This window comes from Podarcis cretensis (assembly GCF_951804945.1).
Source record: "Podarcis cretensis genome assembly, chromosome: 2".
NCBI classification, from domain to species: Eukaryota; Metazoa; Chordata; class Lepidosauria; order Squamata; family Lacertidae; genus Podarcis; species Podarcis cretensis.
This window is the reverse complement of record NC_137171.1, coordinates 97,016,000-97,034,448: the sequence shown is the minus strand read 5'-3', so window position 1 is coordinate 97,034,448 and position 18,449 is coordinate 97,016,000. Positions and strand designations below refer to the sequence as shown.

At 42.3% G+C, this 18,449-nt stretch overlaps 1 protein-coding gene across 1 annotated transcript in view; it reads left to right on the top strand.

Annotated features, from left to right (window-relative positions):
• GXYLT2 (glucoside xylosyltransferase 2) overlaps positions 1-6,307 on the top strand; it is a 33,563-nt gene extending 27,256 nt beyond the window's left edge. Inside the window, exons 6-7 of the mRNA XM_079963666.1 lie at positions 1,425-1,597; positions 3,176-6,307. Coding sequence (XP_079819792.1) covers positions 1,425-1,597; positions 3,176-3,358 — 356 coding nt within the window. The 3' untranslated portion in view covers positions 3,359-6,307. The remainder of the gene's footprint in view (positions 1-1,424; positions 1,598-3,175) is intronic.
• The last annotated feature ends 12,142 nt before the right edge of the window (positions 6,308-18,449 follow it).

Below are 18,449 nucleotides of genomic sequence, written 5' to 3'. Positions count from 1 at the left end.
TCCTCTACAGAGGCTTTGTTTCAGTTACAGATAGGTAGCCGTGTTGGTCTGCCATAGTCAAAACAAAAAAAATTCCTTCCAGTAGCACCTTAAAGACCAACTAAGTTAGTTCTTGGTATGAGCTTTCGTGTGCATGCACACTTCTTCAGATACGAAGAAGTGTGCATGCACACGAAGAAGTGTGTATCTGAAGAAGTGTGTATCTGAAGTATCTGAAGAAGTGTGCATGCACACGAAAGCTCATACCAAGAACTAACTTAGTTGGTCTTTAAGGTGCTACTGGAAGGAATTTTTTTTGTAGAGGCTTTGTTTGTTCAGGAACAAAACTTATGTCAAGTCCCTTCCATTCTTCAATAGATAAATCTATTGTCTCCTTTAGTGTAGAGACCTCTGTAGACAAAATAATGTTCCATTTCTGCAGTTTTCCCAGGAGATAAAAAGTCCTGTTCAATTCCATGCGTATTTTTCCACTTACAGCAATACTTGTAGTGTCCCAGAGCCCCCTCTAGAGGGATTATGGTAACTCAGTTTCCTTCCAGATCACACTCAAAAGTCAAAGTAGCTTGTTATCCCTTGTTTTCAACAATTTATATCCAAATTGTAACAAATATAACCGGCATCGTAACAAAGTTCTCTTTTTATTCTTCAACTTTGACAGCTACTTTGACAGTTGTCAAAGCCTCTATATCTCCTCACCAGGCGCTCTCACGGATCGCTCCCGGTTCCCGGGGGGGGGGTTAGATTTTAGCTCACACGTTCCACTTTTCTCCTCCAGCACAGTCATGTAATTTTCCATCGTGAAATTAATAACTTTATCAATATAAAATAGACCCTTCTCTCGATCTTAGTTGTCGAATCCTTGCTTTAAATCCTCTACAACAGGGGGGAGACGGACTTCCTTTTTGCACCTCCCCCGCTCGTTCCAAATTTAAATTTTTTTTCCTTTTAAATCCGATTTCCCAATTACTCACGGGTTGTTCTTTTTAGTCCAAATTTTCAATGGAAGAAGTCAGCGCTCTCCATCGAATGGCATGCGGCTTCGCTCGGCAGGGGAAGCAGAGGACTCATAGCACCACACCACCCCCCGTCCCCCGCTCCGTAGCCTTTAAAAAGGCTCCTTCGTGGGTCGGGGGGGCGCAAACGGTGCCCGCCGAGTCACCAAGTCCATGGGTTTCAGCGCCCATGGTTTTTGAGGGTCCCCGCGTCGCCGGCGCGGCGGGACCCAACCCCTGCCGAGCAGGCTCCCTCCGGAGCTCGGAGGGAGTCCGCCATTCGGCGATGGCGCCAACCCGGAAGTCCTTATTTCAGAATTTTGGTAACATTTTGAAGGTTTTGTGTTTTTTGCCAATTTCTAGATGTTGATTAGTAATTGTTGTCATTCTCTCCCCCCCCCCCCGCATCTTTGCTCAAATTGGGCTTTCTAGAGTGTCTCTATCTGTTTCCTTGCCAATGGAACTATCGACCGGATCATTGCATGTATGGCAGTAACTGTAAAGGAGCAGAGGAAGAAGGCGTTTCTATTCTACATGGGAACAGAGGTGTCTACCACGATGACAAACAGCCTACTTTCAAAGCACTCTATGAAGTGATACGTGATGTAAGTGTTGCCCCGCCCCAGGGGGACAGTCTCATGCCATGTTCTCACATGTGATACGGTGCATCTAGTTGTATTACCTTATGCCTTGCATTTCTGTTTTCCTGCAAAGAGCTCAAAGCAGCATAAATGGTTTCTTCCCCCACTATTTTAGCCTCACAAGACAACCCTGTGTGATGGGCCTGTTTTCACAGCAGGCAGTTTGTTGTGGAATAGTAACACTTATATATACACACACACACACACACACACACACACACACACACACACACCGTATTTTTTTGCTCTATAAGACTCACTTTTTCCCTCCTAAAAAGTAAGGGGAAATGCGTGTGCATCTTATGGAGCGAATGCAGGCTGCACAGCTATCCCAGAAGCCAGAACAGCAAGAGGGATTGCTGCTTTCACTGTGCAGCGATCCCTCTTGCTGTTCTGGCTTATGAGATTCAAAATATTTTTTTTCTTGTTTTCCTCCTCCAAAAACTAGGTGCGTCTTGTGGTCCGGTGCGTCTTATAAAGCGAAAAATACGGTATATATGTACTTGGTTAAACATCATTAACAAAGCATCTTCTTTGTGTTTCCCCCCTGCTCAGGTTCTGTTCTCCACCTCACCCCCACCAGTAGTTCAAAAGACCCCTTATTTATCTAAGTGGAATAGTTGTGTAACTTCCCCAGATGTAGATCATGTTTCTCTTCCACCTGGGTTATGGCCTGTATAGATTGCTCATTCATTTTTTCTAAATTTCCTTCCAGCCATTTCATTCACCATGCTCCACAATCTCCTCTCTAGGAACCAACTCTGTCGCTTTAACTCCTCACTTTCCAAACAAAATTGCCTTTATTGCCTTTTCTTTTCTACCCCCCACCCTCCCCAGTAAGAGAGGGGAATCGTGATCTGAAGCTGATTGAGTGGGAAATTGAGTATTTAAACCTGTTTCCATACACAGTGGAGCCAGTACAGATAGACCCATATTCTAGCTGCAGTGCAGCCCAGTAAGCCTCAACACGCAGGCCTAGATCCAAAAAAGTCCAAACGCAGTTCAGTATCTGCAGTAGCTTGAGATGGCACCACATCAACTTAGACAGATTGTCCAGTTTTTTAAGTACTGTGGTAGTAAAGTGGGAAGGATGAGAGCTATTGGTGACCTTTTTTGGGGAGGGGGAGATGTTCATGTTAAGATCTTTGTGACAGAGTAAATCTCTCTCTCTCTCTCTCTCTCTCTCTCTCTGTGTGTGTGTGTGTGTGTGTGTGTGTATAAAATTCAATCTCTGGCATTTCACATTGCAATCCTGGGATAGGCCCTTCCCTAAGATCCTGTACACTATTGGTCAGAATTGATAGAACTGATAAATAGAAGCTTTGGGGGTGGGGCTCTTTTGGAGCTGGTAACTCTGCACAGAGAGGGGAGCACAACAGCAGCATGTAATATTATCAGCTTACCACTGCATTGTACCACAGCATGTCTTGACAGTCAAACTCTCTGCCTCCGCGTTAAAATTTATAGGAAAAACTCAGCAAAGCAATGATTATCATGGATATTACTTGTCTGTCTTTTAATCCTTTTTCTTTTGTTCTTTAGTTTCCCTTTGAAGACAATCTCTTCCAATCAATGTACTACCCTCTCCAGTCAAAATTCCTTGATACTGTACACACTTTATGCGGGCGAATTCCTCAGGTTTTTCTGAAACAAATCGAAAGAACCATGAAGAAAGTGTACGAAAGCCGGGTGATCGTCAACGTTGGAGCCAACTTCAGATTATAAGCGCAGCAATATATTTTGATACAGTTTTCATATTCTTATCCAGTCCTCCTAAGGGACATTAGGCTATTTTAGGCTGCAATCCTATACACACTTCCCTGTGGGAGCAACTCCAACCTAACTCAGTGGGGCTTACTTCAGAGTAGGCATGTATAGGCCTGTGCTGCCAGACAGTTTGCAGCTTGAGCAAAAGTGCCAGTTGGGGTGTTCGTTTATTGGTTTGGTTTTAATGGTGTACACACACAGTTCACGAGGTTGATGATAATGAGAGTGGACATGGGTTAAAGTCTAGGAATTTCACTGGAAGATGTCGGGATTATTCTGCAATTGATTGCTAAAGCACAGAGTCTGGATGTGTCCCATTTCAGAATATACAACTAAATTTTAATGTTTATGAGGTAAAAAAAAAATAAGTTTCAGCTGCCCAGGAAAATGAATGCCTTGAAGTAGGTAGAAACAGATATTGGGTGAACCCTGAATTTCTGTGAGAAGGTCACTTTCTTCTTCAAAGTCATTACTTTTACTTGAAAGAAATTCTGTTGACTATGTTTACAGGTATTACTTCAGTTTTACAGTGGCAGAGCAAGGAAATGCATTAACTTTTCCTCACATAATGAACTCGTCGCTCTTATCTCTTTACTTCCTAAAACTGATGTAGGGAACCTTTGGCCCTGTGGATGTTGCTGAACCACAACTCCCATCATCCCTGACCATTGGCCATGCTGGCTGGGGCTTAAGGGAGTTCTGGTTCAGGAAGATCTGGAGAGCCAAATTTTCCCCATGCTTGTCCTAGATCTTATCAGTATTTTGGACCTTGATACTTCCCTCACAAACATCTTTCCTCCATTGTGGTTACCAAAGCTAGTGTAGGAAGTACCCATGAAATGCAAAAGTTAATTAAGTTAACAGACTAGCACCAGAGCCAGCTACAGGGAAACAGTTTTGCGACAATAACCATACCATAACAGCAATCACAACTGAGCATTAATTAGGATCAGTATGTAGGCTGCTTCCTTTGAACCGAACAAGAAACTGAGGGAAATTCACCCTGGCTGTATGTTTACATTGCACTGTTATATTTGAGACAGAGCTATCTATCTTCTCTACAGCAACAGGGGAACTTGCTGCTGCAGAAGTGCGCTTGGTAGATTGTAGTCACAAGCCACTTGGAACATCTCTGCAAGCTCCAATGGGTGAATTGAAGATGCATAAAACCCTTGCTCAACTCCTGTGCATTTGAAATTCAGTGTGGCTGTATAAGGGGCAGTTTATGAACTGTACAAAAATTAGGGGTGCAGTGGGAGAGATGTTAGGTTAGTAACAGATCTTGAAACAGGCTGATGGTTTTGCCTTTTGGGTTTTTTTAAGTAAGCTGTAACTAGATTTCATACTTGTCTAGGCCTGAGGACTTGGATCTATTCTTCTGCTGCTAATAGCAAATGCCTACTAATTGCTATGGCACCAAGTTTAGAGAGGCCAAGACCACCTGCCTGTGGTTGCTTTTGCCATGCCCAAGACCCCATTCCCCCACAGACACATTTGTCCTCAAAAGTATATTATGGATACCAGTGCTGTATAAATTTATAGTGTCTCATTGATTTTGGATACAAGCACTCTGATTCAGCAGCCGTCTTCCATGCACAGAATACTGTTAATGACTTCTGCTACACAAAATAAATAAGGAGCTGCTCCACTGTTCTTTCTTGCGCACAGGGGATCCTGTGTAGGAAGTTCCTGTGCGTGGGTAACAAATGGTAGAATAAAAAGGCAGTAGAATAGATTCATCTATACAAAGTGTTGTCCATGTGGAAGTTGCTGCAGTGGCACCGTGCAGTACAACTAGTCAGTCGGCATTGCCACACTGCCTGTGCACATCTCGAGGCTCATTCAGACCTGGAGAAGGTGAGCAAGCCATTTTCAGGGTCTCATATATGCAGCCATTTTGTTTAAAGCATCACCGGCATTGGTAAGTCTCTGGCTCAACCACCTGCACTAGCCGATGCAAACTTCAATGGTGCAAAGAGGAGCATTTCCATGACTACAGCACCTACAGTGGCAAATTAATGAACAGTGTTGATAGTGCAATATACGACACTGTTATAATAAGTAGCAGTGTTATTCCAGCACCATCTCTTATCATTTCATAGTATTTATTGCCTCCCGTGGGAGAAATAATAACTTACTTTCTCTCTCTGCCAGTGTTTACACCACTAATGAGAACAGCAGGCACTGTTGGTGCTATTTCCTTGCCACATGTAGGTAAGATTGTATATAAAGGACCAAATGGGAAGTCTGATTAGCTAGTTGTTAAGGTGACATGGGACTCTTTGGTCATGACGCAACACAGAGTTAAGTGTTCCTACATTCATTAATCTCGATGGGCTTCAGCACGCTTATGTCTGTGACAGATTGTGCCTCATCTTCTTGGCAACAGGTGAATACAGCTGTACTTAGGAAGCAGAAGTGAAGGCTTGCAGTGCAATAACAGCCCCATTCCTGTGTGAAAACGGAGAATGCTGCCTTTGACAGAAATGGGATTGTACTGTTCCACCTGTAGAATTTGAAGAACTGGCAGAATGTCTGCTGTAATTCTCCCCTCAGCCACCCCCATGCATACTCTGTGCCGCCCCCAAACCTCCTGAAGGTTGAAGAGCCCTTCAGAACAGATTTGGGTAGACAATGTTCCATCATGCAATGAAAAATCCTTCCAGCGTTGGAACGTTCACCATAGCGCTACATTGAATACAACCTCAGGTTACTAAGCAGGTGTCTTTTGGAGATGTCTGATGTAGCGTATGGTTTCAGAACAAATTCTGATTATGTGCAGTTTCTTTGTGAAATGGGTTCCTGTCACCCTACATATCTTTTAAGATTTCTGTGTGACACCTGAGAGCATGTCCATGTTTCAAGCTCTTAAAAGATATTCAGTGTGTTCTGAAAATTCTGAAGCCTGCCATGGTGTTTCCTGCTTGGCAGGGGGTTGGACTCGATGGCCCTTGTGGTCTCTTCCAACTCTATGATTCTGTGTTTCAGGTAAAATGGTCTACAACATAGAGGGAGAAGTGTAGTACAAGTAACTGCTACATACACAAACCTAGCATTTGATTCAGGCCAGTCTGACAAATGTGTGTGGTAATCTGATCTCAGACTCTGGAGAGGACAGGTATGAAACGTCTGCTGAAATTCGGTAACGAATGCTGGTCATAGGCCTTCTGCTTTCAGAGTCAAACGTTTAAGTCCTTTTCGTGTATTCAAATATCAAGTTCCAATTTCATGATTATGGTAAAGTAAAAGAGGTAGGTTACGTAATGAAGGAAGCAAAGGGCTTGAGTTGGGTGTGGAACAGGGATGGGTGTGACCCTCCAGAAACCGTTGGACTACAACTCCCATTATCCCTGACCATTGATAATGCTGGCTGGTGCTGATAGGAGTTGGAGCCACCAATATCTGGCTGGCAACAAGTCCCCTACCCCTGTTGCAGAAGAAAGCATTCTCACTCCTGGTGCATGATACATTTTCAGAAGCTGCAATGTTGTTTTGATTTTTTTTTTTTTTTTTTTTTTTTGTATTTTACAAGGAAGCATATTTTCTCCAATGTCTGCCTTTGGTATATGAAGGATTTGGTTTAACATTAAAAACCATGCTGCACAATATTAATGAAATTATGCAAAAGAAATTGTTTTCCATATGCATTTTATTTGGGTTGGGAGGGTGTAGCCGCTAAAGTTCTTAAGGAGTTTTTTATATATATATTAAAAAAACCAATTATATAAATGTTTACTTTTTTGCATAGTAATTTATACTTTGCTGCAGTTTATGGCACTATATCACATTTCCGTTTTTAACAATAGTTTGTTTTTGAAAGACTTTTATTAACATTATGCCATACTCATTGCTGATTTCTTTGGAAAGTGCTTCACTTATTATAAAATACTGGACATATACAGTTGTACCTTAGTTCTCGAACAGAATCCATTCCGGAAGTCCATTCGACTTCCGAAAACGTTCGAAAACTAGGCATGGCGTCCGATTGGCTGTAGGAGCTTCCTGCACTCAATTGGAAGCTGCGTCGGGCGTTCAGCTACCGAAAAGTTTGCAAACCGGAACACTTACTTCTGGGTCTGCAGTTTTCAGGAGCCAAAATGTTCAGGTCACAAGGCGTTAGAGAACCACGGTACAACTGTATAAACCTCTTCCTCATCTCCATGTAGTATTACTATATTTTGAACTAGAATAATATTGCCAGAAGAGTGTTTTCCACCTATTGTGATTTAGAAGGAGGAGGTGTCATCAGAATGCTTACTAAACCAATACAGAAAAGGTCACAGTTTTAAAATATTTGCAGCAAATGCATCCATCTGTTCCAGCCTTGTTGCGGAAGGGCTTGAGATGAAGCCAGTCTGATTGATTCACCACCTACCTACCCATGAGCCATTCATGATATGATGAGCTCACTGTGCATTAAATGCAGTCAGTGAGTGAGCAGCAAAATGCTAAGTGCTCAGTGGTGAGCACATATTTTATGTGCAGAATATCTCACGATCAACTCCACGCATCTTAAGCTAAAAGGATCACAGGTGACGCCTTGAAGAACTGTCAGTCAAAATAGGTGGCACGAGGCTAGACAGATCAATAGCCTTACTTTATACATTCATACTGCACACCCCCAGGTGCAAAAAAAGACAAACCAGCATGCTAGCATGTGGCGCAAACAATATAATATAGCCTTGCACTCTTTAAATCTTACCTATGGAAATAATTAAATGTACAACCCTAAGCATCCTTATGTATGCAGATTTAATTCAGTTGGAGCCACTGTCCAGTCTTGGGCAGAGTTAGGCATGGTTCTTGCTTTCAAGCTTAGATGTGCCTAATTGTGCTGTCAAGCTGCAAATATGCTTATGATTTCAGCAACTGCCCAAACCTTATCTCAAAGGGTTTGGCTATTCAAGGTCAAGAGATCCTGTTGAGGGCAAAAGAAGCTATTTAGCATTAAGCTAGTGCATAACTAGCTACCTTGATCTGGGTGGCATTCCTCCAGTTGCTTTATTATACTCCGCTAGACTCTATGACCTCGCTGGATTCCAAACCCCCAAGTACGAGTTGATGGAGGTTTGCCAAGCAAAAACTCCCGCCTTCCCATTTTCCCTGGTGTAAAACACAACACCTTAATAACTGTGCCGCCTCAACAGTTTACATAAAAATAACCCCTACGGTCCATAGGACTTTTGAGTAATATGCTTAGGAATTGGGAAGTCCAGTTATGAAGTCTAGCATAAACTTTGTAAGCACAAATTATTTGAAATAATTTACTCAAGAATAGTAGTTGAGCAGAACTGAAATATTCAAGGTGTTTTTTAAAAAAATCTGCCAAGGTTGATCAATTCATTAGAACCCTGGTCTTATGTAGCTATATGATTGCATGTGGAAAAATGATACAGATTTCAATGGAAAGCAAAAAATGCTAATTGCTTTGTGTATGTATAGTTGCATAAGGTATGTCTATAAGGAATTGCAATCAGTGTCATGCTACTTAAGTTTCTTGTATATTTGTATTTGACAAGTGCACCAAATTTTTATAGCTCCTAAGGAGATGATTACAGTGCATTTCTAAGTCATATGCAATTTTAGGCTTACCGTGTAATTAAATGAACTTTTGAGCAAACCTCATATTTGAATAGCCTTTTTTTTCCCTAGGAAAGAAAATTAAGTCTTCCAATAATCAGGCTGCATATGTATATGCAAACATAAAATTGTCCTATCCAGATACTCCCTTTTAAAATGGGACCTAATTCTTGATTTTAGTCGTTACCTGAAATATAAGACATGAAAGTTGTGTGTGTGTGTTTTATATGCTTTTTATAAAGTTTTCGTTTTAGATACACCAACACCAACAAACAAATATATCAAATCTTTTTACATCTATCTTACTTTATGCTCCATAGAGCCATTGACTTCCCTCCTTCCCTTCCACTGGTTTTCTTATTCCAATCTTTAATTCACAGTTTTATTAGTAAAATACTAAACCATCACATAAGATTTATTTCAGTCCTGCTAATAAGACATGAAAGTGTTAATAGTGTAAGCAATCTGTGCAGTAGAACATACAGTGAAAGGTTCTTTACGTGTAGGCTACTAGAGAGTGTAAACAAACGAGTCATAAGAAAGGGCAGAAGAACAGAACGTACAAGCAGAATGCATGTTGCGTTCGCAATATAAAGCCTTGCATGTATTTCAGGCTGTAGCACAGATTCCCCTCGTTATATGGAGAAAAAGTGTGAAGTGTGATCTCTACACTTAATCCCTACTTGGGGACCCATCAATGCTACAGACAGATTAGATTTTACATGGGGGAAAATGAACGCCTGGTTTCTGTAATGCCACCAGCCAGTATGCTGGACAGAGCTGTTCTCCTATTCAAAACTGCAGGTGGAACTTCTGTGGCCAGAGCAAATGCTTGACACTTGGCCAAAAGCAATATTCCTCCCTTCATTTTTATTCCTGCTGCTATTTGGATCGGCATTCACTCATTACCTTCTGGCTGTCCCTTTCGCTGTCCACTGTTTTTCAAAGATACGGGGCTGAGCACAGCACGCCATAGGGTTGCCTCTAGACAGGTCCAGACTTGTGAGACTAGTGCAGCGTAAACCTGGCTATCTCCCATTCAACGGTGGGACATTCTTGCATTGAGATTGTCTACAAATGTTAATCAGTACTTATTTACCTATTTAAAACACCAAGTACCAGAGCCTGCGCTATCAATATCCATAACTTGTTTAGGACAGCGTGTCCCTTTGGCGAATGAGCATTCAAACCATATTCAATGCTTTTGTTGTTGGAACTGCAAGATGCACGCTCTAAATTTGGATGAGTTGGGCACGCAGCTTGCACAGTTGTGCTGAGAAAGGAAAGATCTTGAGCAGAGGAATGTGTATCTTGGAAGGGAAGAAGAAGAAGAAGAGTTTGGATTTGATATCCCGCTTTATCACTACCTGAAGGAGTCTCAAAGCGGCTAACATTCTCCTTTCCCTTCCTCCCCCACAACAAACACTCTGTGAGGTGAGTGGGGCTGAGAGTCTTCAAAGAAGTGTGACTAGCCCAAGGTCACCCAGCAGCTGAATGTGGAGGAGCGGAAACACAAACCCAGTTCACCAGATTACGAGTCTACTGCTCTTAACCACTACACCACACGGAAGAGCAGAATACCCGGTTTTGTAGGATAGCTAGATGGAGAAGAGAACCTATGCTCACATTTGCTATTGTGACTTCAGAGTAATTGGAGATGGGGAACTTAACTTGTGGCCCTCCAGAGGTTCATAGATCATGGAAGGGATCCTGAGGATCATTTAGTCCCAACTCCCTGCAATGCAAGCATAGGCAGCTGGGATCAAACTTGCAACCATGCTCTAACCAGCTGAGATATCCAGCTATTGTTGGGACTTCTAAATTCCAGAAAACATGACCAGTGGTCAGGGGATGTGAGCTGTAATCCAAGAATATCTAGAGAGCCACAGATTCCCCATCCCCAATGTGTAAAAAAAGAAAAAGAAAAAAGTAACTAGCTATACACACATCACAGAAAGATGCCCCTAGACTCCTAGAGAGAGATTCTAGGCAAGCAAAGCCGTGTGTGTGTGTGTGTGTGTGTGTGTGTGTGTGTGTGTGTGGAATATTGGCCCAGTAACCCTGCGCCCCAGAGCACCAACCAAATAGATGGCACAGGTTGGTAGTGATGGGTTGTTGCTATGCCCTTGTTCTTACTAATGTGATAAACCTATGTCTGGTGTGTTCCACCTTTAATGTATGAGCCCAGAAGTGATGTCTTATTGGACGATCCTCTATACAAAAAAATAGTAACCCTGCACATAGAAGACCAGCATGTCAGAGAAAAGGCTAGCTTGGAATGCATTTTTGCCAACAGCTAGATTTCTACATGCAGGGATTTTTACTGTATATTTTTTAATAGAGGAGTCTTTACCTGAAGTAAGATACCCAGACACTGTTTTTCCACCGCAGTGTCTCCTTGCCCAAAAGCGTACATGAGGATGGACTGGAGAATTAGAAAGGCTCTAATTTAACTCCTCTCACATTATTTACACCTCCTTGGGGAAGCTCGTCTCATAGTTTTAAAACCGCTGACCCAGATTGAACCATCCATTTCCCCCATGTATCTATTAACTATACAGTATTTCATTTCCAAGGCAGCCAGCATCTTAATTCTGCTAATAGTATATCTTATTTTTCTCCTAGTCAGTGCTAATACATGATACACATGTATCATTTTGTTTCTGTTGCAAGCTATGGTCAATACAAAATGAATTGCTACAACAGCATTCATCAGGATGAGATTTAAAGCTGCTAAATGGTACGGGGTGCACACAGCACTCCATTTACCCTGGACGGAATTGCTGCCTGTATTGGACAAGTTATGGTCGTTGGAGATGTAAATAAATTGCTTATATGAGCCTTTTTTTCTCATTACATTGTTGCATCTTCTATCATTATATTCCATGTTTCTGTTTACAGAAAACAGTGACAAGAGATGAAAACTGTTAGCAGGTTGTGTTCAGTGACTTCTCACCTTGGAGATGTCCCCCTCCGCTATTGCCTCTAGGGGCTGACCACATAGTTGACAGAGGAGACTGTCCATGTCTTAGTAGCAACAGCAGCCATAACTGCACCCTTCACCATAGAATCATAGAGTTAGAAGGGACCCTGTGGGTCATCTAGTCCAACCCCCTACAACATAGGAATCTCAATGAATGCATCCATGACAGCTGGCTATCCAACCTTCTCCACAACCTCCTGAGGGAGACCATTCCACTGTTGAATAGTTCTGACTATGCTGGAAATAAAAGGTAAGAGTCAACGTAAACATACAAGAGAGTGAGTGATAGCTGATGCTAATGCCTGCACTCAAAACTACTAGAGCTGGGGAGGAAAGGACACATTATTAAACTTTTGCGACAAACTGAACATTTCTGCTCTTCATGCAAAGACTGGACCAGATCCATGCCCTTTCTCCATTTGCCATTGACCATTTGCCAAGGACCTGTACAAATAGCCAAATAACACTAGTCTAGATGACTCTATTTCTGTCCTATTTTTGTTTGTCCATAACTATTAGTGTTGACAGACCAACTCTGTCATCTGATTAGAAAAGAAGGTTTCTGCTAGTTAGGGTTGCTGTAGGTGAAACATCAAAAGAAATAGAAAATCCATAAATTTGGTTTGTACATAACATTTACTAGGATATATTCCAACAAAGCAAGCTCATATACATGGAAAGAACAAGAAAATAAACCATTTCATAGACCTGGTGAAACCTTCCAAAGGATTAAGCAAGCATATAAATATATTGCATTTTGTGTTGCTGTTTTTTATAGAGCTCATTAAAAAGTTGCAAACATAAACATATACTAGGGGCTCAGACCTTGCCATACTTCTGTGACTCACCTGGATCACTCATTTGGGCGGTCCATCTGCTTGCCTTTCTTCCCTCTGGTTCCTACCTCATTTGCCCTGGGCTTCCCACCTGCATCTCCATCCTCTGAGTGTCTCCTCACCTCACCTGTATGTCTTCTCCATCCTTCAGTTCCTTCCTCACCTCACCTAGAGCTGACTCTCCCTCCAGATCCCTCCTCCTCTCCCCACCTTACCTGGGCTGCCCACCCAACGGTCTAGCTCAGGGGTAGGCAACCTAAGGCCCATGGGCCGGATGTGGCCCAATCGTCTTCCTAATCCAGCCCGCGGATGGTCCGGGAATCAGTGTGTTTTTACACAAGTAGAATGTGTCCTTTTATTTAAAATGCATCTCTGGGTTATTTGTGGGGCATAGGAATTCGTTCATCCCCCCCCCCAAAAAAATATAGTCTGGTCGACCACATGGTCTGAGGGACGGTGGACCAGCCCACAGCTGAAAAAGGTTGCTGACCCCTGGTCTAGCTACTAGCAGCTTCTCACCCTGTAGTTTGCTGCGCCACCTGTCTGTGGCCAATCAAACTGCAGTGTGATGGCATCCTTAGAATTTTATATATTATAGATAAGATATCTGTTCTGAACCACAGGCCCAAGGGATACCAAAGAAAGATGTCAAAAACAGCAGAATTGTGTAAACTTAAATCACAGTGTGCAGAGCCTCATTGCCTTTACAGACGCAGGACGGACACTGCAACTGTGAGTGTCAAATAATCCCCAGAAATCAAGCCACAGAATGATCTCATCGGTTCTGACCTTTGGAAAGTCCCATTGTCAGCCTGAGAACTTTTCAGATTCTTAATAATAGCTGCTGCAGTAGCTAGCATCCTTGCTGGGCTGACGGATGTGAGTTTGGTAACCCGCAAGGAGATTGATGGGGCCTTAATCCTTACTTTCCAAATGTAGCTCATGGATCATGACTGAAACTAGGCCTCAAAAAAGAAGATGAAAAAAATGATCACAGAATACGGCTGGTTGCTAGGTACTTGTTGGGTTTTGGTCATGAATGTGAATCGCTGGGCTCCAAGCAGTGAAACATGGATGCATTATGGGATGCCAAATAAAGAAGAGTGCTAACTTATTACAGAGTGTCAATTGCAAATCCTCCAAACTGGAACCTCCTCAAAACAAATGCTAAAGGACTGTGTACTTTTGTGCCAGGAACCCTACTTTTATGCCCTCGTAAGCATGTATTGAATGGGACGCAGGTGGCGCTGTGGGTTAAAGCCTCAACGCCTAGGGCTTGCCGATCGAAAGGTCGGCGGTTCGAATCCCTGCGGCGGGGTGCGCTCCCGCTGCTCGGTCCCAGCGCCTGCCAACCTAGCAGTTCGAAAGCACCTCCGGGTGCAAGTAGATAAATAGGGACCGCTTACCAGCGGGAAGGTAAACGGCGTTTCCGTGTGCGGCTCTGGCTCTGGCTCTGGCTCTGGCCAGAGCAGCGATGTCACGCTGGCCACGTGACCCGGAAGTGTCTCCGGACAGCACTGGCCCCTGGCCTCTTAAGTCAGATGGGCGCACAACCCCAGAGTCTGTCAAGACTGGCCCGTACGGGCAGGGGTACCTTTACCTTTACCTTTAAGCATGTATTGACAATATCCAGCTGGTGTTCAAAGTCTTGGAGTAGGGTAGGGAAGAGGCCATGATGAGAGGTGGGGGGATAAACATCAGAGGGGAGCCAGCTAGCAGTCAAGATGCTAATGTGAACCAAAAATGCATTGCTGGCTAAGTTCAAAGAATGATTAAATGTGTGTTTGCCATGACTCCCATCATCTTTTCTACATAGCATCATAATGGCAGCCTGGTTGTCCGACATCTTCTGAGGGTGTAGCTCTATCATGACTTCTGCCCCAAACAGACACAATTCTCAGCATGCAGTTGTTGGTGAGGGCTTAATATCTCCACACGGCCACCAATTTTTGGAAAAAGAATAAAATCTATCGCTGCCAAAGGGAGACCTCTTTTAGTCCATTGAAGCAGTTATCGAAACTGGGTTTTTATTTAGATTTAATGCCTACTTTAATATTTATTTGATATTAGACATTTCTAATATTTTATTCTGTGAACCACTTCGGCATCGTTGGATGAGAAACTGTCTAATATACAATTATAAATAAATACATACTAAATAATCAGAAAGAAAAACCAGGAAGTCCTTGTGGACCCTGGAGAGATTTGAAGACAAAGGAATGCTGAGGGAGATTGTGAAGGGCAATGCAGGTAACTGCTAGCCCCTCCAATGGAGATTTCTTCACCCATATTTATGGAGCACAGGACTCTGGTGAGTGGGAAGGTGCCCTTTTTTAGCTTTCCTTGCTCCTGAAATATCTCTGTAGAGAGCAGAGGTTTCAAGAAACAACCAAAACCCTTCACAGCCAGCATTCCTTTCATTCTTCCCCCCGATAATCCCAGGAACTATGGTTCACCCTCATAGAGTTACAATTCCAATAATCATGAACAAACTACAGTTCATTGGATTCTTTGGGGAAAGAATCCTAACCTCACTGACCTGGAACTAAGCACCACTGAATTCAATAGTGCTTCCTTTCAAAGTAGAAATGGTTAGACGTCTGCTGTTAAATGAGAGATAAACAGTAAAGGTAGCCACGGTAGTTCATAAGAGGGGGGTGTAATTTAAAATCCACAGTTGGGCAATACATTTTTGGGGACTAACCAAAATTTCACAAAAGAGGGACAAGCTTTCACGTTTTCCATAACTCTTCATAAGGCAAGATGTTACAGAAGGTACAAAAATTAGGCTGAGGTAATAGTTGTGAGGTTCAGCTTGTAGACTCCATTTCAGGTTGGAGATTGGAAGCTGAACAAATCCCTCCCAGGTGCTAGAGATACCAGGTTACACCTGGGGTTCTGAGATTAAGAAGCAAAGGCTGCTCCCCATTTCTGAGAATTAAAAATCTGGGTTGTGGTTGTCCACACAGTTTGCCCACATTCTGGTTCCAAACCTTCCCCAAGGCAGAGATGAGAATTCCAGGATTTTTGCATAGGTGTAACTAGGGCGAGCATGTAGTCCTCAGGCAAAAGGTAGAAGCAAAGTCCTTGTCTTTGATGGTTGATGGGAGTTCCCAGAGAAGGTGAGTTTTCTTAATATTATTTTGTCTTTATAGGCTCAGTTGCTGTCAACATTCCCTTCCTGGGCTATTTATTTTTTATTATTTAAACCTTTTTGTTTTAATTTGTGCAGGGATACTTTCAAATATGCAGAAACTATTATTTGTGGGTGTGCCCATTTTACCTCCAGATATTTATTCAAGTTAGCGAATAGTGGGAATGCTGCTAAAAAGGTGCTGGTTAATATGACAGTTACAAAACCTGGTTTTGTTTTTTTTAATTAGGTGGGGGAAAGCCTGTAATTCCATAATGTTCTCATATACAAAAGTATTCCCACTCCATGGTCTGAACTAAGCAAATCTTTAATTCACTAACATTTTTATAATACATTTTTGTACCCCGGACAGCAATTGTTCCTCTCCTTATTGGACATTACTGAAGCATAATATGCACTGTCACCCGGAAGAATGCGAAAGATGGATGAGCCTTGTCAGTTACTTCATGGAATGACAAATTGGCTCTGCCCTCCTGAAAACTGGGGAGATGGGGTGGGGAGGTTTTCTCCATCAGCCTGGAGGATGTTTGAGAAACTACTGCCACTTGAATTGTATGATAATAACCATTAAGGTGGTTCAACAAAGACAGGCTATCATCTCAAGGTGTTATCTCTAATTCTATTCAGAGACATGGTGATATATATTAACACTTCAAGGACAATTCATGGGTGTTTTTTCCTGTTTACATCAGTAGTACTACATTTGTGTAAGGGAAGAAGTGGAGCCCCCGCCCCATCCACAACAAAAATGGAGGGGCAAGGGAAAAGATAAGCCACAAGCTGGTTTTTTAAAAATTAGTTTATTGTGTGAAAAAACCATCCAGTACATATGGGTTATTCTAGTCACCTGATAAAGTAACTCAGAGTACATATACAGTGGATGTGCAGGTTGCGAACGTGATCAGTGAGGAAGGCACATTTGCAACCCACAGCACCGTGTCTGCGCACGCACCAAAACCCGGAAGTAACCTGTTCCGCTACTTCCGGGTTTTGGCGCGTCCGTAACCTGAAAATGTGTAACCCGAAGCGTCTGTAACCCGAGGTATGACTGTACTGAGTTAACTGGTGTACCAGAGTAAGAAATATGGCGGTCCTGAAAAAGGAACACGACAAGGCTGCCCGATTTCCCCACTGTTATTTATCTCTCTTCTGGAGGTGCTCTTGAACATGATCAGAGGGGACCGGCTGGTGGAAGGTATTCAGGTCGGAGCGAAACAATATAAACTTAAAGCGTTTGCAGATGATCTAGTTTTGACCCTTCAGGAGCCAGAATCTAGCACGAAAAAAGTATTACAATTAATTCAAGAGTTTGGTCGGGTAGCGGGATTTAAGTTAAATAAGCAGAAAACTAAGGTATTGGGGAAAAACTTGATAGTTACAGAGTCAGAACGGTTTCAGAAAGAGACAGAGTTGAACGTGGTTAAAAAAGTAAAATACCTAGGGGTAAATATAACAGCAAAAAATCTGAGTCTATTTAAAGATAATTATGAGAAATGCTGGGCAGAAATTAAGAGAGACTTAGAAAGTTGGACAAGATTGAAACTTTCCTTGTTAGGCCGAATTGCTGCTGTAAAGATGAATGTATTGCCGAAAATGCTTCTTTTATTTCAAACATTACAGATTGTGGACAAAACAGAGTGTTTCCGGAAGTGGCAGAGAGATATTTCTAAATTTGTCTGGCAGGGCAGAAAGCCCAGAATTAAGTTTAAGATATTAACTGATGCGAAAGAAAGAGGGGGCTTTGCCCTGCCAGACTTAAGGCTGTACTATGAATCAGCAGCTTTTTGCTGGTTGAAAGATTGGCTGCTTCTCGAAGACACTGATGTACTAGATCTGGAAGGTTTTGACAATGCGTTTGGTTGGCATGCATATTTATGGTATGACAAGGTTAAGATCAATAAGAATTTCAGGAACCATATTGTCAGAAAAGCAGTGTTTAATGTCTGGACAAAATACAAAGACTTATTGGAAAACAAAACTCCAAGGTGGCTTTCACCATTGGAAGCTAAGGCCCGGAAAAGACTCAATATGGAGGCCAAATGGCCGAAGTATTGGGAAATATTAGAAAAAGATGGAGATAATTGGAAATTGCAGAGTCAGGAGAAAATGAAAGACAAAGTGCGAGATTGGTTACATTATGCTCAGATTAAAGAAGTTTTTAAACTTGATAAAAAGTTAGGATTCCAGGTGGAAAAATCGAAGTTAGAAACGGAACTGTTAGAGCCTAAGACTAAGGTACTCTCAAGAATGTATAACTTGCTGTTAAAATGGAACACACAAGATGAAATGGTTAAATCGGCTATGATAAAGTGGGCACAGGACATTGGGTATAATATTATGTTTGAGGACTGGGAAAAGTTATGGACCATTGGGCTGAATTCCACTGCATGTAATGCTTTGAAAGAAAATGTAATGAAAATGATATATAGATGGTACATGACCCCAGTCAAACTTGCAAAAATATACCACTTGTCTGATAATAAGTGTTGGAAATGC